This window comes from Mchenga conophoros, linkage group LG11, assembly GCF_057382185.1.
Source record: "Mchenga conophoros isolate Kocher_MC1m ecotype Shallow Benthic linkage group LG11, M_conophoros_male_GT1.1, whole genome shotgun sequence".
Classification (NCBI taxonomy): Eukaryota; Metazoa; Chordata; class Actinopteri; order Cichliformes; family Cichlidae; genus Mchenga; species Mchenga conophoros.
This window is the reverse complement of record NC_140536.1, coordinates 26,258,007-26,281,575: the sequence shown is the minus strand read 5'-3', so window position 1 is coordinate 26,281,575 and position 23,569 is coordinate 26,258,007. Positions and strand designations below refer to the sequence as shown.

The window sequence follows — 23,569 nt, the reverse complement described above, 5'->3', positions numbered from 1 at the left end:
TTTCGTCGTGACAAAGGCAGCACCCACAGGTGCAGCATTAACATATATCCATCAGGTGGCAGTAAAGCTCACACCTGCCCATTCATTTACTTTTGTACCCTGCCCCTGTTCACCCAGCACTTGTTACATGCTCGAGGAGAGATCCGAGAGGTTCGTTACTTCTCTTCTAAACATTGCAACTTCTCATCGTAATGAAAATACGCTGTTTGGGCCAAGTAAATACTTAATTCTGCTTATCGGGGCTCGCTCCTGTATCCACCTCTCATGATTGTTTCTCTTTGTTTTGTAGCTAAAAAAAAATCTTGCAGATTATTTCCGTCGCTGCGGCGGGTATTGATCGCTTTGTGTATTCCTCTTTTTTCCTGCAACTCACGATCAAGTTTAAAAAGAACTCAATGCAGGAGCCACGTGGGGGGATGTTTTGATACTCGAACAATGCTGTTCGAGTATTCAGTTCATATTGCAAATTTAAGTTGCACTTTGGTGCCAATGCGTAAAATCGACCTTTACCCCGTCTGATAATTACTGCAAGCGTAGCATTAGTAGATGTTACGGAGGTGTGTGCTTTGCACGTTAGATGGCTGCAGGGTTAGATTTTAAACAGTCAACTCAGGACCAAAGTGCTGTTTGTCCTTTGGCTAACGATTTACACCCACCAGTCCACTCTATGCGCGGACTCAGCTCTGCAAAGTGAGGCTCCGCGCAGACGCAAAGTGCTCCTTAACTACAAGCCACGTCGCCTCTACGTGTAACCTCATTTTTCAAAGTCTTAGTCTTCAATAACACCTCTTATCAGTCCTACTGATTTCTAATAGCTGCTGTTGTGAATAAACACTATGAAAGAGGGAATAACATTTACATCCATTTAAGCATGCGAGAAGCAAGAAGAGGCCCAATATCTACTCTGAGAGATTTCTTTGCAAAAGCTTTATACGTCGTGTGCTGATAATTATTTAATTATGTTATTGCTCCCAACAGATCAGCTATAGGGAATTATTAAGAAATAAATTAGGAATGCCAGATTGTGGATGGTGTTTATTCTACTCCAGCTGTAAACTTTTTTTCTTATTTTGGTTTCTTGTTTAATTCCATCAGAAAACAGAATCTAGTATTAATAAAATTAAACAGTTGGGATGATGTTGCTTGGTGTAGCGTTTTTCCTTTTAACTCTGTAACTATAGCTACGGGGTCTGTGCAATGTAAAAGTGACCAGTTATCCTGGGACCTCCTGGATCTCCAGCAAAGTCTTCATGGTGCTGACGCACTGAAATAATGTTAAAGTGGTGTTCTTGGAAATGTTCAGATTATAAGTTCAGGTTATACAACTTCAGCTGCAACTGATAACTGTTTTCTTTACTGACCTACTTGTTAAGCATAATTATTTGTTCTCAAATGTTCCAAAAATGTTGAAGATAATTTGTTTACAGCAAACTAAAACCATTGGAAGAACTACAGTGAAGCATGTATTTAGTTCTTTTCCTTTATAAGTGAGAAGTTATTGTTGGTTATTTTCTACTAATAATACATTGACAATTTATACAAATACATAATAGCATGAGTAAATATGTTTGGCTTGGAGTTCACATTCTGAGGTCAAGGTTAGGGTTATATAATTTGCAACGGTGCAGGACACCGGTGTCCTTTTGTACTGTAGTGTACTCTGTCGGCTTACCAGTCTGGCAAAGATTTTCCATTTTTAGCATCATTTGTAGCCAGGTCAGATTGGCTCTCTTATGCTAACTCAGCCCAATCATGCAACTGTTGCATGCTGTGTGGACCCAGTCCAGATGGTGTGAGTGGGAGGAGAGATAGATGAGGGGGCAGCAGAGGGGCGAAAGAAAGATGAATGAAAGAGACATGAACAGGCTTGTTCAGGTGACACAAGACCAGTCAATAACATTAGCGCTGTAAAGGACAAAGACAGAGGAATTGGATTGAGAAATTGGGAGAAAATAAATTACACAACAAAATCCAAGAGAACCTAAAACAAAAGTAGACTGGAGAAAGAATCGGACAGTGAAACAGTAGGTTTGGATCTATAATGGAAGGGTTGCTCAACATGGGTAAGCACATTCATATATTCTCATACAGGTTTAGCTTGATTTTATTTATTTTAATGAAAATGTATTGAATGTTTTACACTTGTAGCTATTTTATTAGGAACACTTGCTCAACTTCTCACTTTTGCACTGCAATAATCAAATCAGCCAACCACATGACAACAATTTAGTACATTTAGAAACACATTAACTTATTAATCTTGGGGGGAGAAAAGCTTAAGGGTAACTCCTAATTGCTGAAACCGGGGATCTTTAGATCTTCCATCTAACGCTTTTCCAACTGAGCTATTTCAGCAGATAGAGATAAATTTAGACAAGATCAAGTTGGCCTGCTGAAGTTCTTTTTTTTTCTTCTTTTTTTTTTGCCTGTCCCGTTTGGTTCTTTTGCCATCAGAATTATTGTCTAAAGGCGAAGAAAGATGCCCAACGGATTTACTTTACCAAATTGACCATCCCAGCCTTGCCGTAATGGTCTATTTGATTCACCTTTTATTGTTTATTTTATTTATTTTTTATTTTCACTTGCTAGATACGGGACAGACTTGAATGAGGAAAAGAAAAGTGAGAAAGGAAGAGGGGGAAAAAACAGCGGAGAAGAGGGACGAGGATAAAGGGCAAAAAAACAAAAAACAACTAAATAAGCAGACAAAAAAAATACATATATCAATCACCTGGATCACCTGTTGAGAAAGAAAAAAGAAAACAAGCAGAAGAAAATGAGAGCAATACAATAAACAACATCACGATGATCTATGGGAATATAACAGTAAATACTAAATATTAAACATTATTGTGAAGCACGTAATATCGACAGCGCACAGTGTGCTTTAAGGTAGGAGCCAAAAAGGGTGTAGTTTGTGTGTGTGAGCACCCGTGTGTACACCTGTTAGCATGGACGCGCTTGTAGGTTCCTTCATGTAATGATCTGCTAGAGTGTGTGGGGAGCCACAGCCCCGCCCACCAGAGCATGAAGCAGGTATGGAGGAGATCAAGACTCCAGACATCCAGAGGCCCTCAGAACACAAGAGACCAAGGAAGACTAACAGAGAGGCAGCTGCGCCACTGTCCCAGAAAGAGCTGAGGAGAGTCCCAGATGAGGGGTCGCTCAGCAGCCGTGGAGCAGAAGCCAGGGGGGGGGGGTTGCAGTGACGCGCCTGTGAGCTCCGCCGGCAGCCAGCTGTGACTGAGTGACCGAGCCCCAGGCCGAGAGGCCGAGGGCACCCCACCCCCAAAGTGGCCCGAGCGAGCCCCAGGCTCCAGGCCCCAATAAGCAGCCACCAAGGAGTGAGGCCTGCTGAAGTTCAACCTCAGCATCAGAATGGAGAAGAGAGCCTTGAAAGTGGTATCTTGAAGTGGCAGAAGACCACACTGAGAGCCACTCCTGTCAGCAAAGAACAGGAAACCGATGCTACAGTTCACACTGACTCACCAAAATTGGCCTGTAGAAGATTGGAAACAAACATTGCAATCAATCTTTTTGATGTGATGAGTCTCTCTCCTCTGACGCTCTTCTGCTTCAATATTCAGATGTTAATGTCAGATTTGGCAATAACAGCGTGAAAACATGGGTCCATCCTGCCTTGTAGCAATGGTTCAGACTGCTGTTGGTATAACGGTGTGGGGATATTTTCTTGCACACTTCGGGCTTCTTAGTACCAGCTGAGCATTGTTTAAACACCACAGCCTACCTAGCCACAAAGCTGAAGTTGTCTCAAATCGGTTTTTTGAACATGACAAGGACTTCAGTGTGCTCCAAGTGCTTTCATAGTCACCAGATCTCAATCCAATAGAGCACCTTTGAGCTGAGGCAGATGAGGACAAATCTGCAACATTGGAATGTTCCCAGTACCTTTGTCAGTGCATGCGATGTCCAACTTGGTACTAGCACTATGGATTAGTGTTTAATATGAACTGGCAAGACATGTTGCGTGTGATTGATAACCTGTATCTTGATGGAAAAATACTAAATAATCCCTTTTTTGTAATATCATTGATTGTGCAGTGTCACGTTTTTGCATTATGTCCTTTTTCACTTGCATAACAGTCAGATGTCAAATGCCTTTGAACTTCAGTGCAGCCGCAGTTGGATAAATAGCTGCACTCTTACCGTGGGTTCACTGATCGATTGCACAAACACTCCGAAAATGTGACCAAGTGCAGCTCATTCCTGGTATACTGGGGTTACACCCATAACTGGTTTTAATCAGTCATGAAGCCTCAGTGTTGACTGATACTTTTCAAGTTTAGTGTCTTTGACCTAATGTCTATTTATAGTCAGCCTTCCAGTAACAGGTGCCTGCGTGTGTGTACATTTGTCTGGATGTTTGCAGGTGGATGTATTGCATGTGTGTGTTTCCATGTGTACTCTCTGGGACGTGTCTGGAGAGGATCTCAGTGGGACACGTAATGATGTGTGCAGCAGTGCGGCAGAACTGGGTCACAGGGAGGTGGAGAGGAGAGAAATAGAAAACGCAGACAGACACTGAATCTACAGGATAGACGAGTTTTGCAAGTTCACATTATTCTACAAAACCGCCATTCACTGGTTTTACCAGGGAATTTCCTTTGCAGAGTGCAAACTATGTCCTTGCATGTTTCTGTTTGTCCATTCACGGCATAGTCCTTAAACTGATAACTGACGCATACTATTTAAAAAAACAGCAAACAACCTTTAGACAGTTGCAAAACAACCTTGTAAAATGTGGCTCTTCTGTGATGTGTGCACTGTTCTTTCTCTTGTCTTCTTTCCCGTCTTTGTCCTCACCTTTTCACACAAACCTTATGTCGGACTCACCTCTCATCCTCACGCTCTTTAGTCTCTGTGATGGCCGAAATTGCAAGCTCGACTGATTGTGACATCCTTTAAAATGGATTCCATTGTACTGGCGCAAAGCTCTTAGTCAGGTACCACAATGCTCTGAATGAAAGAAATGGGCTCCATTCCCTGTATAATACTCTCAGTTGGCGCAGCCTATAAACTGTTTATAAAAGATGAAGGTAGCCACCCATGTGTTCAGAAAGTCCTGTTTTTAAGCCTTTAGTTTGGTGCTATGGCTTTTGCCTTGTTTTGTTTTGTTTGTTTTTTGTTGGTTAGCAAGGTCCAGCGTATAAGTGTCACACAATTGAAAGTCAATATTTGGTATGACCTTCTTTATTCTTCAACACAGCCTGAGCTACCCTAGGCAACCTTTCTTGTAATTTCTTTAAGTAGTAACGAAATAATTCTTCAGGCTTCTTGAAGGACCTTCAAAGCTCTTCTTTGGATGTTGGCTGCTTTTTGTTCTGCTGTCTGTCAGAATGACCCCTCACTGCTTTGATAATTTTGCCGTCGGAACTCTGGGCGATCCACTGTGTGTTCTTCTATTTTTAGCACTGGTATCTCATACCATAAAGTATAAAATATCCAGTTAAATCTGAATAATAAAATTTAAACATTCACCCAATTGCTGCCCACGAATAAGGGTTTAAAACCTTGCTCTTATGAAAGTTATACTTCTGCTATCATTTTTTCAGAGCTCTCTCATAGGGTTCAATTCAAAATTCTTTCAGCACCATCTCTCTCTCTCTGCTGCAACCCATGACCTAACATGACTAACTAGCTGTGACCATGGATACCACAGTCTGTCTTGTACCAATCTAACATGGTCCATCACAGTTAACTGAGCCACAGTATTGCAGACTTCCCAGTTTAACCTGCACTTAATGTCCTGCATCACCTCTGAAAAACATGGAATGATTATCATGTATTTGTTGTCATAGATCTTACTCTATATGAAATAACCAGGCGAATTCAGCAGATCCTCTGCTTGGTTAAAAAAAAATTCTAACAAGAGCGGGGATACTGCATGTAAGCTGGAAGTTTCCACTCACTTGCTGAGCAGTCTTTACCTTTGAAAATAATCTCTTGTCTTCCCATCCTGTCCTTTCTTTCTAATAGCTCTCTTCATCTTTCTAATTTGCCTACTTTAAAAATTCATCCATTTATGCTTGCTTCCCTTACTGTGGCCATGTTATAAACTACATGCATGGATTCATGACAGAGATGAGAAGGCGGTGTGCAGGTGGCCCCATTTAGTAATTTAACTGTCTCTGAGGGATGAGCTGAAGCTCGACAGTAGTTTGCATTAAACTGCCAATCAGATTTAATTGCTCACTGGATCGAAGGTGTCAGAACGCAGTTCAGGATGGCCCCAGCCCACTTTAAGTGGGAAATGGAGATTGATGTGCTTTTGTAGCCAGATTCAAGCGGCTCTTTTATGAGTTGCAGGATTAGACACTTGAGCTTTGAGTTCATTGTTCAGCCCTCGAGGTTGATGCTCAGTGATGCCATAGAGACTGGTGGCTGTGGAGTCACTGGGATAAGGTGCTGAAAGGCTTTACCTACTGGTATTTTCCCAGTGTGAGTAGCACATGGCTCAAACTGCGTAGATTATTGGTATATGGACTGCTACTTATATAGAAACCTTCTACTTAGTCTGAGCACTTATTACCAGTCTCATTCACCCAGTCACACATACATTCACACAGCATCTTTTACTTTGTACTTTTATCTAACATTCACACACACACATAAGCCTAGATTGGGGGAAACTCGAGGTTCAGTAGCTTGCTTAAGGATACTTCCACATATAGACTGTGAAAGCTGGGGATCGATCAACCGACCTTCCGATTGGTAGACGACCCACCACAAACAATTAAAAAGTAATTCACTAGCTGGGACAACATCCTACTTACATATAGGTTGAACAGCATATCTAGTAGATAATGGCAGATGGCTTGAGCATGAATTGAGGCTGTGGTTTGGGAAAGGCTTGAGAGGGGGCTGGGGTTGGCTCCAGATACGCTGATATCTACAAAATCAGAGCTTTCTTTTAAAATTGATATAATCGAGATGTTATAGCATCAACAGATCAAATGAAAGGTTGCACTCATCATTATGAAACTGTAGAATTATGAGCCAAGTTCTCTGGTTTACCTCAGATCTATAAAGGACTGCTTTAGATTTTCAGCTGGTTGAATTGATTTTAATGCCCATAACTTTACTGGTCTGGTTCGCTCTCTTGACTCTTGCAGTTTCATTTCTAGCAGCAGCAGCTGTCAGACTGACAGATACTTCAAAAGCAGAGCTTAAGTAAGAGTAAACATTGAACATTTCATCAAATGTACGGGGGTGCACAAGAATGCTGATGTTTGCCATAACAGCTTTATAGTTCAACCGATTACCATTACGGTGGTGACAGTCGTTATTGCTGGTATGTGGTTTTTGCTCATCCATCCACTCCTTTGTCTTTTGCTTCTGGAGGATTTGTTTTTATTGTGCTTCACAAGCTGACAGAGCGGGTAACAACAGAAATGTAACCTTGGCTCCTTTCAGTCCCAGTGACTGTAAATACTGTATCCAATAGAGAGTGTGTGTGTGTGTGTGTGTGTGTGTGTGTGTGTGTGTGTGTGTGTGTGTCTCTTCCTTCCTGGTCCATGAAAAACAACCAGCCTTAAATTAAACGGTTGCTTCCAGCTTCAAATGTCAGCATAAAAACCTTTATATTGCCTCCATATTATCAGTCGTCGTCTCTGTTTTCAAATGCCACTTTTCTGCTTGTAAAGTATAGCGTATCAGCAGAGCAGCTGTGTATAGTTTTCGCAGTAGTGACTCATAAGTCGGCTGAATATACCAGCATCTAAACCTTTGTGACCCCTGCTGGTGGCAGTTAATGTCAGGTCTGTATGTGTTGTGTTTTATCTCTTAATGTTAGCATATTCTGTGTTGTTCCTTTTTGCTATTGAAACTGAAATTGTGCGCTTCGTTCGGTCGGAAGTGTTCGGTTCATTTGGTTTTCACAGGTGCAGTTGGCAGTAGAGCTTCATGACTCAACTTCATCCCACTGACAGCGTTTCTCTGTCATTATAGCTCGCATCAGGCGCTACTCCGATGTGATGACACTGCCGGACTCTTTCATCCAACGCCAGCAGCTTGATGCCAGTATGGCTGACACCTTCCTGGAGCATCTCTGTCTCCTGGACATCAACCAGGAGCCAATCACAGCGCGCAACACCAGCATAATCTGCACCATCGGTGAGTGTGACAGACAGTGAGTCTCAGTTTCAAGTTTGTTGTCTGACAACTGTTATGTGTCATCGTTGGCTCCGTGTCAGAAAGCCAGCGTCTGGAGGGGGTGGGTGGTCTTTAGCTTGTTGGCAAGGCTTTTTGGCTGATGTAGTTTGAAGCTTTTGCTGTCCAGAAAAAGATGAAAAACAATTAGAAGGAAATACACTATACAAACGGCTCCTAAGTCATCTGGCTCTGGCTCTGGCTTTCCAGATGATGTTTTGATTCCTCGCGAGGACATGGGTTTGTTTATCACTCCCTGAAGGGTTTTCATTAAAGGGATAAAGTAACAGGCAAGCAAACAGTTCATTTTAATGTCTGCCTGTAGCTAACAAAAATTTCTATCATTAACAAATTATACCATGAATAAGGCTATTAATAAAATATCAGGAAATACACAAAAAATAGCCAAAATGTAATTTTATTGTGGCTGTTTAAAACCTAAAGATCCTTTTATGGAAAACAAATAAAATTCTGTTTTTGGGGCCTACATCAAATGAATGAACATTTGATTATTGAAACTGCTTTTCTTTTATTCACTCTCTTTTTTCCTTTCAGGTCCGGCATCTCGATCGATCCCCAAACTTCAGGAGATGGTCAAGGCTGGAATGAATATCGCTCGTCTTAACTTCTCTCATGGATCACATGAAGTACGTACGGCACACATGCTGATCAGCCACAACATTAAAACCGCCTGGTTAATGTTGCCTGTTTATTCACGACACCAAAACACCTTTGACCAATCAGGGGCGTAAAGAAAGAACATCTGGAGGTGTTTTGTGGTATCTGCCACCCACTGTGGAGTGGCTGTGGCTCAGGAGGTAGAACAGATCATCTACTAATCAGAAGGTTGGTGGTTTGATCCCTGGCTACATGCCGAATATCCTACAGCAAGATACTAACCTCAACTTGCTGCTTTAGCATCTATCAGACTGTAATCTGGGGAGTTGGAAGACCTTGCAGTCTTTGTTTCTTGTGTTCCCTGAGCTGCTCCTGTGCAGTTGGGATGTGTGGATGGGAGTGGGTACATCCATGGCTTGTGATGAAGTAACAGCCACATAAATGCCAGCACCCATCACAGATAACAGATGATGATCCATGTGAATCATTTCACTGGCTATTGGTTTTAATGTTGTGGCGCATTTGTGTTCACACGCCTCGGTTCTCCACTCAGCCAGGTATTGATTCCCTGTCTGTGTCTTTCAGTATCACGGTGAAACCATCAAGAACATCAGAGAGGCGGTGGAGACGATAACCTCTGACCCGTTGTACTATCGACCGGTTGCCATCGCTTTGGATACGAAGGGCCCAGAGATCCGCACCGGATTAGTTAAAGGGGTGAGCATGCTTTGCTTCATCTATCAAACAGTCTAAACCTAATCAAACAGTCACATGCAGTCAGGTGTAAGAGGTGCAGAAAATAAGCCCATTCCTTGGTGCAGCACATCATTTGTTACAGGTTGCTACTTTTCCTGGAAAAACAACAGCTGTAGGCGTGTGCTCATCTGCCTTTTCATCATCATCTTATTGTGTTGTTGGTTGTGTTGCTGTTGCCTGCTGTCTGCTTTGCTGAACAAATAACTCCAGGCTGCAGGAAACCTCCTTGTGTGTTGATTAGCTTCAGAAATACTCTGCATGGCATTTGATCTGAGTCTGGGTAGACTAATTGAAAGGTGCACTTGAGTTACTAAACACATGCTAAATATAACTCTATTTTTACTAAACATTTATATTTTTAACAGACAAGATATTTACAGCATACAAAATTATATATGTAGGTGAATATATGTAATGGCAACCAATCAATCAACCAATAAATCAGTCAATCATTATTATATATAATAATGACTACCCACGTTGTATGTTAGCTGGGATATCCTTCAGTGCTCCTGCAAACCTACCTGGATAAGTGGTTAAGAAGATGGTGGATGCTATATTTGGCCATTTATAGCAGGCGTGGACATCAACAACATGTTAAAACATTCAACACATGTTAGGAATTATTCATTGAGATGTATACTTTTGACTGCTTGTTTTTTGTAGAAATGTGCAAAATATTTTTGGATTATTCTGTTAATTTTTAAACTTATGCTATGTTTGAATCCCATTCTTGTCTTTTTGACATAACATCTTCTTTTGGCTACTCCCTACTCCCATCTGCATCCATCTCACCGTATCCCTACTGTCCTCCTCTGTCATATCGGCCACCTGCACGTCCTCCTTCTCTACATCCATGAACCTTTTATGTGTTCTTCCTGTTTTCACCTTCCTGAGCACAAGATATTCAAAATCCTTCACCCAGTATTTCTACTATCCTTCCTCTGCAATTTTCCAAAATATCTCAGACTTGTCTCTCTAACTTTGTCTCCAAACTGCTCGATCTGAGCTGTCCCTCCGATGTACTCATTTCTAATTCTGTCCGTCGTTGTCTTACATCAAGTGTGCTGCCTTCTCAAATATTTGGAAATATAATTGTTACGTCATCAGTAAATACCAAATGCTTTGCACAAAGCAGCCAGTGTGTTCCTTTTAAAGTTTCATGCCTGTACAGTACAAAGTCTCTTGTGTTTTCATCATTGCTGCCACTCAAACCCTCTCAGATAAGGTACTAGAACTACTCATTATAAACACTACAAAACACACCGGCGTTTTGTAACACAGCACGCCTTTTAATCAACCAGTCACGGATTTCATCACGGTTCAAACGCAGTCAGTTTTTTTGATTTTCTGCAGCAGCACTCAGAGATCTTGTGTCTAAGAAAATTCAGTTGCTGGAAATGACAATACTACTGTATGTTTGCTTACAACAAGAGCAGTAATTGGAGGTTTTTGTGTTTCGTATCTGTTTCGACAGAAAGTGGAAGAAGAGGTGGAGCTGGTGAAGGGCAACAATGTGCGCGTGGTGACAGCAGAGAGTGACAAAGACAAGACAGATGGAAAGATAATCTGGGTGGACTATCCCAACCTGCCCAAAGTTCTCAAGAAGGATGGAAAGATCTACATTGATGATGGCCTCATTGGACTCCGAGTATTAGATATAGGTAATGTGCATTACACAGACTTTAGCAAACCTACATAAAACATGTCTGTCTTATTGCCGTTGTAGAAACATCTGCAGTGACAGCTGTGTCCAGAGGCACTATGTTTTCAATTTGTCTCTCTGTCACTCGAACACATTTATTTCTTTAAATTTGGCAACAGTCCCTGGGACGCTTGAGGACACGCTTGGACATAAAGCCAGAATTCGTACGCTGATAATGAATTTCATGCAAATGTGTAATTAGAATAAAATGATGATCTTATTTTATATTCAAAAGGTGAAAGACCATCTATGTGACACCCTAAAACCATTCAGATATGCATTACAAGCTATTATTCAACTAAGAAACAGAGAAGGAGTTCAGATTCTGAATTGGTGATTATTTGCTCACCATAAATTCCTTCAAAACCTTGTCTGTTTTTTTTTTTTAAATGCGCAAGAGAAACTATGGTGTGAAGGGACACAGTATGTGTGGTCGTAATTTGATAAAAATATAAAAATTGTCAGAAAAATTTGCCAATTTATGGATCCGTCCCTGCTGTTGCCAAGGACAAGACAGAAGAGCAGCTCAAATATTTATTTAGCAAGAGAGATGGAAAAGTTCCATTCAGATATTATGTAAATAATACGTTATAATATATTTGACTACCTTTTTTGGGATCTGATCCCCCTACTCACAGCCCACAATTTTTCTCCACCATCAACTATAAATTTGGATCCAAATCAAATTTTACCAAAATAAAGGTCAACAAAACAGTATCAACACAGTCTTGTGTGTTTATCTCCCTCTGCTCTTCCTGGGCCTGTTTGGATTTTCACCTCAGGCTCCTTTATCCTCCCACGGTCCAAAGGCTTTCTTTGTCTTCAATTATGTGAACATTTGTCATTTTCTATCTGCGAGGTGGTTTTTCAGTTTTATGTGCATTCTTCTATAGCTCATTCTCATATATCTCATGCACTGAGTGCAACTTTTCAGGCCAGTGTACTGATACAAACATGTCCACAGGCCTATAAACCTTCATCCCTGCATCCACGTATAACTTTAAATCTTTCTATGGATTCTTGAGTTCCATTATTATATATTACTTCTAATGTATTTTCCTTATTATCCAACAATTGTGCAATTTCCCATGCTCTGATTTTTGGTTGTATTATTGAATGTTTTTATAGTATCAATGCACCACTCCTTTGTGAGTCCCTGCATCTCCAACATTTTTCTTGTCAGGTTCGGACTGGGTGGACACGGTGGTGGAATCAGGCGGGATGCTCTGCAGTCGTAAAGGCGTAAACCTTCCCGGCTGCGACCTAATCGGCATGCAGTCGGTCAGCCCGCGGGACGAGGCTGACCTGAGGTTCGGCGTGGCTCAGGGTGTTGATATGGTGTTCGCCAGCTTCATCCGTTCAGCCCAGGATGTCAAGGATGTGCGTCGCGCTCTTGGGGCGCATGGTCGAGATATTAAAGTGATCAGCAAGGTGGAAAGCCGGCAAGGAGTTCAAAAGTGAGTCCTGGAAAAATCCAATTTCCAATTAATGCCATTTCTGCAGAGTTATTTTTAGCCAAACAGGCACTGACGGCATGAGTCTTCCACAACGAGACTTTGACAGGTCTTTTAAATCCACCGCTGATGTGATCTGTCGCTCCTGTGGACAGCCAGCTGTCAGTGAAGGAGAAACATATGTCAACTTTAGATTTTACACATCTATGATAAGCGGTCTCTGTGGCTGTCCATGTGAGTTATTGCAGCCAATTAATATACCTGACATAATTTATTTCCCTGCCTTCTTACCTCCATTACTTATCTCATGCTTTGTCCTGCTGCTCCCCGGCTGCTGACAGTGTTTAACTGCAGTTTTAATAGAAAGACATTAGATAATAAAGATGAATTCTTAACAGTAGTTAAGCTCTTTGTGAATATTTGGTGTTAAACGTCCTGTTTGGATGTCCTGCAGCTGTGTTTTTCCCTTTTAAATCTACATCAGCATCACAGCTTCCTGCTTTTCCTTTCAGTCTCTTTGTTCTTTGCTCATATAGGAGTTTGGATTTCATCCAGATCATTTAGGATTTAAATCAAAATTTTACGCTATCCTCGATATCTTTTGAAGATCTAAAAGCAGCATGACAAAAAAAAAATCTGAATTGGAAGACCTAGTTTTTAGATAACGTGTAGAATCTTCCTTATTCCTCCTTTTGTGCTCTTTTTCCAACTCTCTCTTCTTGAGCCCAAACACTCACTCCTTCCTCTAACCTGTCTGTCAGTTTTGAGGAAATCCTGGCTGAGAGCGATGGCGTGATGGTTGCCAGAGGCGACCTGGGGATCGAGATCCCTGCGGAAAAAGTCTTCATTGCCCAGAAGATGATGATTGGGAGATGCAACTCTGCTGGGAAGCCTGTCATCTGTGCCACACAGGTCAGAGATGAACACACACACACACACACACACACACACACACACACACACACACACACAGAAAAAAAATCACAGAAAAAGAAGAAATATTGAGATTAAGACTTTTAACTGCAGTTTCAGCCAGCCGAATGTCAAACGGGTCCAACTACACATTAACCTTACACTCGTGCATAATGTCACTTGTCCAGTGAATTCATTTTCAGAGATGCACACATTCTCTCTCTTTCACACCCCTCTGCTTTTACACACATGCACACACACACACATGCGTGCAACACTCCCGCAGCCATGTTGAGTCACAGTGCTGTACTTTGTTTATGCTACAGCTCTTGACTCGGAGTGACAGCGTTATAGCAGGTTTGCTACTCGAGACCTGAGCCCACAAACAACACCCACACACATGCACTAATCAGCATTAGTCGGAGCTTCTTAACTAAAAATGCAGTCTCACAGGCTATGCTGCAAGCTCATTTTCCAACTGTCTGCCTCGCTTATTGACTCATAACACTGAGTCTCCAGCATACCAATAACGATTTCTCTAACTCGCACTCGTCTGCCTCAGTCTAAATGATCTCTTATTACTCCTATCTCTTCCATCCACAAAGCCATTACCTCCTGTCTTCATGCTCGCCCATATCACTTTGTCAAAATGAACAAAAATTGACATACAAAGACTCCGAGTGGCTTATTTTTGATGGACTCATTGGTGAAATCCATTTATAGTACCTTATAGAGACGTTTTGGTTATAGCTGAAATGTATTGTATGTGTGTCTTTGTGTGTTTTTGTGCATTTGCAGATGCTTGAGAGCATGGTGACCCACCGACGGCCAACTAGAGCAGAGGGCAGTGACGTTGCCAATGCCGTGCTGGATGGAGCTGACTGTGTAATGCTATCTGGAGAAACCGCCAAGGGACTGTTTCCTGTGGAGTCAGTTGCAATGATGCATTCGGTGTGTGTTTCTGTGTGCACATGGTGTCGTTCGGTTGCGTCTGACTTAGTGCCCTCTGATAATGCTCTAACCCTCTGTCTGTCCCTCTCCCTGTCTCTGTCGCTCTATCTCAGATCTGTAGGGAGGCAGAAGCAGCCATTTTCCACCAGCAGCTTTTTGAGGAGTTGCGCCGCCTCACTCCTCTCTCCTCTGACCCCACGGAGGTCACGGCGATCGGAGCAGTGGAGTCTTCGTTCAAATGCTGTGCCGGGGCGATTATAGTCCTCACGACCACTGGCAGGTGAGTATATCAGCTAACATTCATGATAAATGTGTCAGAACTAGCAGTGCTATATGCTATATCGTGACAGTTCACCTGACTGTCACGATATAGCATAAGACAAAGTTTTATTGTTGTTTGATGAGGGTTTCCTACCAAAAAAAACCAGTAAATCAGTCAGAACCGCTAAAGTCAAGAGAATCTTACGTTTGTTTCAGAAGAACAGCAGCAAGAACCATCAACAGATATTACATTGATTAAGTCAGAAATGGCATGGAAGGAGAAGCTGTGGTAGAGGAGGGTTGCAAAGTAGCTTGCAGATGTAAAGAAGCTATGGTCATGTTTAGGGAACTTAAATAAGATGCTCTGTGTGAGGTCTGTGTGAAAGTTGCCTGACACTGAGATCAGCTGATCTACCGGGACTATAGCTGTGGCCTGTTAGTTTAATAGAAAGATGCCGGTAGGTGGAGTTTGCTGCCATGTTGTTCTCTCTCCAGTTCTGTTGCAGCGCTAAGCTAAGAGCTAGCATATTTAGCACAAGTAACTAAAAAGCCTGATTAGATTTGGAAAACTATCCATCCATTTTCTTCCGCTTATCTGGGGCCGGGTCGCGGGGGAAGCAGCCTAAGCAGAGAAGCCCAGACCTCCTTCTCCCCAGCCACCTCCTCCAGCTTATCCGGGGGAACACCAAGGCGTTCCCAGGCCAGCCGAGAGATATAATCTCTCCAGCGTGTCCTGGGTCTGCCCCGGGGCCTCCTCCCGGTGGGACATGCCCGGAAAACCTTGCCCAGGGGGCGCCCAGGGGGCATCCTTGTCAGATGCCCGAACCACCTCAACTGGCTCCTTTCGATGTGGAGCAGCAGCTGCTCTACTATGAGCCCCTCCCGGATGGCCGAACTTCACACCCTATCTCTAAGGGAGAGGCCAGCCACCCTTCGGAGGAAACCCATTTCCGCCGCTTGTATCCGCGATCTCGTTCTTTCGGTCACTACCCACAGCTCGTGGCCATAGGTGAGGGTAGGGGCATAGATTGACCGGTAAATTGAGAGCTTCGCTTTTACGCTCAGCTCTCTCTTCACCACAACAGACCGGTACAGCGTCCGCATCACTGCAGCCACTGCACCAATCCGTCTGTCGATCTCCCGCTCCCTTCTCCCATCACTCATGAACAAGACTTAAACTCATCCACTTGGGGCAGGGTCTCGTCCCTGACCCGGAGTGGGCACTTGGAAAACCATTTGAAAATAATTAACATAAATATATTATCATTGTTTGGGCGGCATGGTGGTGCTGTGGGTATCGCTGTTGCCTCATAGTAAAAAGGGGTTTGAATCCAGCCTGGACCTCCCTGTGCTTGCACACGTGTTAGTGATGTATGCAGGTGCGAATGTGTCTGTAATTTTTGTGAGGCCTGCAACAGACTGGAGATTTATCCAGGGTGTAGGAGATAGGCTCCGGCACTCCGGTGACCTTGGATTGGAAAAGAGGAACTTGGATTAATAATTTCTGTATTCGTCCTTGTAGATGCTAGAAACAAGTTTATTTGTCCTTCTCCAAATAAACATATAACACAGGCTCTTTAAAGTTTGCAGCTTCTTTTATCCCAAAGGTCCAGGCTGAATATTGCAGTAATGTTTGCTGCTTGTGCATCTTCTGGGTTTTATGGGGCTTCATTGTACTGTTTTTGTGTATTTTGTACTTTATATAATATATGTGAGATTTCCCGTCTCACATATATTAAATGTGCACACAGGAGGACACACACGTACCTCCTGTTACCAAAATGTGCATAAAAATACACTAGAATGATCTCCAATTAGTTTAGCCATTATGTCTAAGTAAACATACAACCATAACATATCAGATATTAAAACTGTGAGATTTAATTCTGATTAGAAAATAGTTTATCTGTAATGTCTGCAATATATTTCAAAAGTGTAAGCACATAAGATTCTCACATTCATAGACAGCAGACAGTCTTAAAAGCAAAAGCTTCTATAAATGAGTGAAGAAACTAACAAATGGAGAGGTATCTGTTTAGTTGATATCCTACTGTGCTCTGGGTGTTAAGCTGCTGAGTAAGTGCCGATTTTACTTTAAGATGTTGAGAGGAAGCGGTCTAAATGACCTTGAAAGCGGGATTAATAACGGATCATGGAAGACAGCAGCTTTAATCACAAAAAGCGAGTTATTATTATTATATTTGGAAGAAAAGAGTCCTGTATGACTTATGCTAAGGAGCAGTGATGCTGCTTTCATTTTTCCCTCAGTATGAAAGTGTTGTTCATGCGTGCCATCACTGATAATTTATTTTCCATCCTTAACTTTGCACTTCTTCTCTGCAGGTCAGCTCATCTCCTGTCCAGGTACCGCCCTCGCTGTCCGATCATTGCCGTCACCAGGAGCCCACAGGTACAGTCTGTTCTATGAACCAAAAGAAATATTACTTTTGTGCTGACACCTGGTGCATTTGTCTTACCATGAAAACGTGGCTTAGATCAGTGGTTCCCAAACTTTTTTCGCTGGGCCCCCTTTTGTTTTACAGAAAAATATTTGCACCCCCCCCCCTGCACAAACACATCCTCCAACCACACACACCCATATTTTGCTCAATTGCGGTTTATTTCACACCTCAAACATTTAGTAAACAGTTAAGCAAATACAAGTAATCTGCAGGTAGTAAGAAAATAAACTACTAACTCTTTTACGCTACGTCTGCACCTACACGGGTATTTTTGAAAATGCAGCGGTTTCGTCCACACGTAAACGGCGTTTTGAATCGCCGAAAACGGAGATTTTTTAAAACTCATTTTTTGCGTTTACGTGTGGGCGAGGAATACAGAGTTCTTGCAACGTCAAAGGTATGTGCCTTTTTTCACGTCAGCTGTGCGCCAATGGCAGATAGTCAGATTAACTTTACTGTATAAAGAGCTAACATCTCCGAAATGTCAGGAGTAGTTAGTCATTACAACAAGTGTTTGTGAACTAAAAATCAAGAATGTGGGATATCAGAATCAGTATCAGAATCAGAATACTTTATTGATCCCTGGGGGAAATTATTTTTTGTTACAGTGCTCCATTTTAAACCAACATTAAGACAAGACAGACAATACGCTAACTAAGAATAGTACAATATATACATATATATACATACATACATACATAAGTCACTTATAAATAAATATTTGGAAAAGAAACATGTGTAGTTGTAGCAGCAAACAGTGTGTTAAGTGGATGCGTTGTACAGGGAGATGGCCACAGGCAGGAATGATTTCCTGTGTCGTTCAGTGGTGCTTTTCGGTAATCTCAGTCTCTCACTGAACGAGCTCCTGTGACTGACCAACATGTCATGGAGTGGGTGGGAGGTGTTATCCAACATTGTCTTTATCTTGGACAGCATCCGCCTCTCCGACACCACCTTGAGGGAGTCCAGCTCCATCCCCACAACATTGCTGGCCTTACGGATCAGTTTATTAAGTCTGTTGGCATCTGCGACCCTCAGCCTGCTCCCCCAGCATGCAACAGCATAGAGGATCGCACTGGCCACCACAGACTCATAGAAAATCCTCAGCATTTTCTGGCAGATGTTGAAGGACCTCAGTCGCCTCAAAAAATAGAGACGACTCTGGCCCTTCCTGTAAAGTGCTGTGGTGTTTTTAGCCCAGTCCAGTTTATTGTCAATGTGTACTCCAAGGTATTTATAGTCCTCCACAATGTCAACACTGACCCCCTGGATTGAAACAGGGGTCAAGTGTTTCCTGGTCTTCCTGAAGTCCACGATCAGTTCCTTGGTCTTTGCCACGTTGAGCTGCAGATGATTCTGCTCACACCACGTGACAAAGGAGTCGACCACAGCCCGGTACTCTGTCTCATCATCCCTGCTGATGCATCCAACCACCGCAGAGTCATCAGAAAACTTCTGAAGATGGCAGGTCTCTGTGCAGTGGCTGAAGTCTGTGGTGTAGAGGGTGAAGAGGAAGGGGGAGAGGACAGTCCCCTGTGGTGCCCCTGTGTTGCTAATCACCTTGTCAGACACACACTGTGGGAGACGTACATATTGTGGTCTTCCTGTCAGGTAATCAACAATCCAGGACACCAGAGAAGCATCCACCTGCATCGCTGCTAACTTATCACCCAGGAGGGTCGGCCTGATGGTGTTGAAAGCACTGGAAAAGTCAAAAAACATGACCCTCACAGTGCTCGCCGGCTGGTCCAGATGGGTGTAGACACGATTGAGCAGGTAGATGATGGCGTCCTCTGTTCCGAGACGAGGCTGATAAGCGAACTGAAGGGGATCCAGATGTGGTCTTACTATGGGTCGCAGCTGGTCCAGGATGAGCCTTTCCAGGGTCTTCATGATGTGGGAGGTCAGTGCCACGGGCCTGTAATCCTGGGGGCCACTGGGACGAGGCGTCTTTGGTACAGGGACGAGGCATGATGTCTTCCACATCACCGGGACCCTCTGCAGACTCAGACTCAGCATAAACAGTTTATGAAAGACTCCACACAGCTGGGGGGCACAGGCCTTGAGGACAAGGGGACTCACTCCGTCTGGTCCAGCAGACTTGCCTGAGTGAAGTCTCCTCATTTGCATCTCAACCTGGTATTGAGTGAAGGTGATGGGTGGGGGAGGGGTGTCAGGAATCTCACAGGAGGCAACATGTGAAGAGAGAGGCTGGCACAGTGGTGTGGCTCTGGATTCCAGGCTGACTGCAGGTGAGGTTGTGGGGGTGGGAGCAGACACTGTGGTGTCGAATCTATTGAAAAACAGATTCAACTCGTCGGCTCTATTCTCACCTCCCTCAGCTCCCTCAGGGATACTGTTTGTCTGTGATTTGGAGAGCCCAGCGGTGCTCCCGACACAGGAAAGACCAATTCTGCAGGGGAGACCTACCTCGGCACTTGTGCAGGTGAAACCAAAGAGAAGATATCCTTCACCATATTTTCTAGTCTTTGGCTTAGAATGAAGTTGGTTTGGAAGCATATTCAGCGATGCTTCATCTCCTGCTTTGCGTTTGTGTGGGAGCCCCATGGTTGTTTTTTTTCCCCCTTTTCATGCCGCGCCCCCCCTGCAATGGCTCTGCGCCCCACCTAGGGGGCGGGCCCCACACTTTGGGAAGGTCTGGCTTAGATGATGATATCTCGCTGTTTTCAAAAGTGATTAGTGTGCGATGTCCACTTTTGCTGTCTGTCGTGGTAAATTGTGACAGTGTTGTCAGACTGGTATCACCAATCTGGAGTATTTATTACCGACTGTATTTCTGTTTTATTGAACTTTCTTGTTCTAAGACCAGTGATCAAAGTGGGTTACACGGTCTTTAAAAAAAGAATCATGGTTTCCAATAATGTCAAAGCAATAATCAGGGTCAAATTTGATGGAGCACATGTGAATGCTCTGTAATAACCCCACACTATGGCTGGTCACTGAAATGAAGGCAGCTCCCCCTGACGTCCATTATTATGATGTCCACACTTTTTGATCAATCACAGGTCATCTTTTAGTATCAATAAAATTGTGGTGACAGAGTACAAAATTGGCATGTTTCATTTTTCTCAGTAATATTAATTAAAAGAAAAGAAAAATAAAAGGATACACAAAAAAATGAATATAACAATGACCATATTTTAAACAAAATTGCCTCATTCTGACATACTTTCATAGTCCTCTCCCTTCCTTCTTTAAATGTAAAAATAGGTCTCCATCTCCTGATAAATACGTCTTTCTGAAGTTATTTGTTCAATCAGACAGATTTCCAAATCCTATTCAACCACACGTGCGATGTTGGAGGCTCGGATTTCCACCATCTAATTATAATGCATTTAATTGCTCAACAGTAATCGTAACAGATATACCTGCAGGAATCTTATTTTGATGTATAGCTAACTTTAGAAAAGACCACAGTATGTCCAATATGAGCCTTCCGGGCTCCATATGTGTATTTTATTATTTTGTGTTTGATTTTGATAGTTTTTTTTCTTTGCTGTGTTGTTTTCTGTTTTACTTCCTGTCTGTATGATTGTTTTCTTCCTCTCTTGTTCCCAGTCTCCCAGTTAGCCTTCATTGTATATTTATACACTCCTCTTTGTCACATTGTCTGTTTGCATTCCTGTTTTTACTGGTAAATATATCGGGGGATCAACAGACTGACAGACTATAAAAATCAATAACCACCAAGCAACTTGCAGTTATTTTATAATGTACCTATTCTTTTTTTTTCTCTTTGTCAGGTCACCCGTCAGTCTCAGCTGTTACGAGGCGTGTTTCCTGCCCTCTTCCACCCTCTGCCCGCTCCTGTGTGGGCTGATGATGTGGACAACAGGGTCAACTTTGGCATGGAAATTGGTCAGTCTGTGCTCTGTTCAGCCCGCTTGCAGTTCTTATATAATATAAGCCATATTACTCACATGCCCTTATCTCTCCAACACCACAGGGAAAACAAGAGGGTTCTTCAAGTCCGGCGACATGGTGATTGTGATGACAGGCTGGATCCCAGGGTCTGGTCACACCAACATTATGAGGGCAGTGAATGTCCCGCAACAACATGACCTCACTGGACTCTAAATCTAACAGAGTTGCTGGAGGTTCATTAAGAGAGCCTTTAAAATCTTTTAATGCACCAAAAAGCCAAAGAACCACCCCTAAAATCGAAGCAATAACCTCTGTCGAAAGCAGCAGAAACACTCTACTTAAAATTTGAGGTTATTATGCGGAAACACCTGGTCTAATAACCAACCGCTCATATGAATGTACCCATGACTCCCTTCAAATAAAACTTGACTTTAACTTTAATACGTTGTTCTCCAGTTCTTGTCAGGACACAGGCTTCTGTAATTGAACTGTCCTGCCTCCTGTTTTCATATTGAAAGTGAAAGTATTGTCTCTGTGGCTGCCATTGTTGAAGTACATTGGTGCTCTTTATAGAATTTGGAGATAAGACTTTCATTCCTACCCAGAGTCCCAAGCTTATCTCTGTGCAGCGGCAATTTTTTGGCTATTATGAGCAGCAGCCGATGATGCAGAGCTGACACCCCCTTTGTCAACTGAGATGACCCAGATGGCCACATCTGCATATTGCTCACCCAGAAAGTAATTATATCTGTTCCTGTGTGGGTCTTCCTCATGTCTCATAATCCTTTATTTTGTGACATCCTTGCTTCCTCCTTTTTTCCTTTTGAGCTTTAATGTGCATTGAATCCTCCTGCAGCAGTTTATTTCTCTCTCTCTCTCTTTCTACCACTAATAGCCACTTTTGCAGAGGCTGACTCACTGTAAATATTTCTGTGGTTAGTCTAATAGCGTTTTATCTTTCTGGGACAATTGGAGCACTTACAGAGTTTTATGTCTATATTTGCAAAAGTCTGTTTTCCATAAGCCTGCGGGAATACGATGTGAGGTTTTTCACTTATTCTACATGTAGATCTATTCAAGTCAACTGCTGAAGTAAAAGTAGCAATACCACAACAAAAGAAAACTGAAATAAAAGTATAGATATCAGATAAATTTATATTTAATCTTTTAAACCACCAATTTGACCTCTTAAAGTATTGTGCAAAAGCCACATGTCACTTCTTTATATTTTGCTACGGAAATGGGAAATAGGTGTAGAGATTTATTAACATAATTTATTTATTAAAATGTGCAAACAATGGATTTAAAATACATAAAGGAAAGAAGAATCTGTATAATACTAACAAGCTTGAAATATTCAATATTTGGTTTGAACGAATTTATTCTTTAACAAAGCCTGAACTCTCTCAGGCAGCTTTCTTGCAATTTTAGTAGTCTTCAGGAATATTTCTCCAGGCTTCTTGAAGATCATTCAAAGCTCTTCTTTGGATGTTGGCTGCCTTTTGTTCTGTTCTCTGTCAAGCTGATCCCACGCTGGTTTAATTAATGGTGAGGTCCGGGGTCTGGGGAGGCCGATCCACAACTGATGTCATGTGTGCTTTTACTACATTGGCAGTGTGTTTGGGATCATTGTCATGCCAAATATTGAAGCCGCTTCCAATCAGACTCTTTCCAGATGTTATTGAATGGTGGATCAATATGTGATGGTACTTTTCTCCATCTATAATTCCATCAGTTTTGATAATGGTGGTGATGATCAGAACCAAATATTGAAATTGTGATTCATCAATTCCATTCATCAATTCAATACCTGCTGACATTAATTTTCGGTCCACTTCTTGTGTAATTTGACACACCACAGCCTTTCTCCCTGTTTCCCTTCAATAAGAATGGCTTCTTGACACCCACCCTTGCACTGAGAGCTTTTCTGATGAGACTTCAGTGAACAGCAGATGGATTGACTGAAGGCCTAGCAGATTGGGACGTTGCTGGATTTTCCCCCCTGTTTCTTAAGGACATGGCTTTCAGATACTATTCATCTGCTGTACAGAGTATTGAGCCTCCCACTCGTTAATCCAAGAATAAAAATAGCCATCACAGCAATTGTAAATGAACATAATAGGTGCCCTTTTTATACTAAGTAGTAAATAGCTGTCAAATGTAATTTTTCCCTCAAAAATGTTGTAGTTTTAGATGTTTACATAAGTACTTCACAGCTGTTCTTAAGCTGAACATACTTTTCCCTGCTGAGTGTAATTTGGATGTAGATGTGTTCACAATTCGTAACAACACATAAAAAATAAACTACTCTGTTACATTTAAAATCCCTGCATTCACAATATTTCTTGACCTTAGAATACTGACAGATCGACTATAAAGTCTCTTACTTAAGAAGG

At 42.4% G+C, this 23,569-nt stretch overlaps 1 protein-coding gene across 2 annotated transcripts; it reads left to right on the top strand.

Moving 5' to 3' along the window:
- Window positions 1-14: 14 nt before the first annotated feature.
- pklr (pyruvate kinase L/R) lies at window positions 15-21,614 on the top strand. 2 transcript variants are annotated; one of them, XM_085291969.1, is made up of 12 exons: window positions 15-150; window positions 7,969-8,133; window positions 8,725-8,816; window positions 9,373-9,504; window positions 11,021-11,207; window positions 12,432-12,705; window positions 13,464-13,614; window positions 14,413-14,565; window positions 14,679-14,845; window positions 17,170-17,236; window positions 21,053-21,167; window positions 21,256-21,614. In XM_085291969.1, the coding sequence occupies exons 2-12, from the start codon at window positions 7,995-7,997 to the stop codon at window positions 21,384-21,386; spliced, it is 1,608 nt and encodes a 535-aa protein (XP_085148095.1). In that variant the 5' UTR covers window positions 15-150; window positions 7,969-7,994; the 3' UTR covers window positions 21,387-21,614. The 2 variants fall into 2 exon arrangements, with proteins under 2 accessions (XP_085148095.1, XP_085148094.1); XM_085291968.1 differs by lacking the exon at window positions 15-150 and adding an exon at window positions 1,829-2,063.
- Window positions 21,615-23,569: the final 1,955 nt, after the last annotated feature.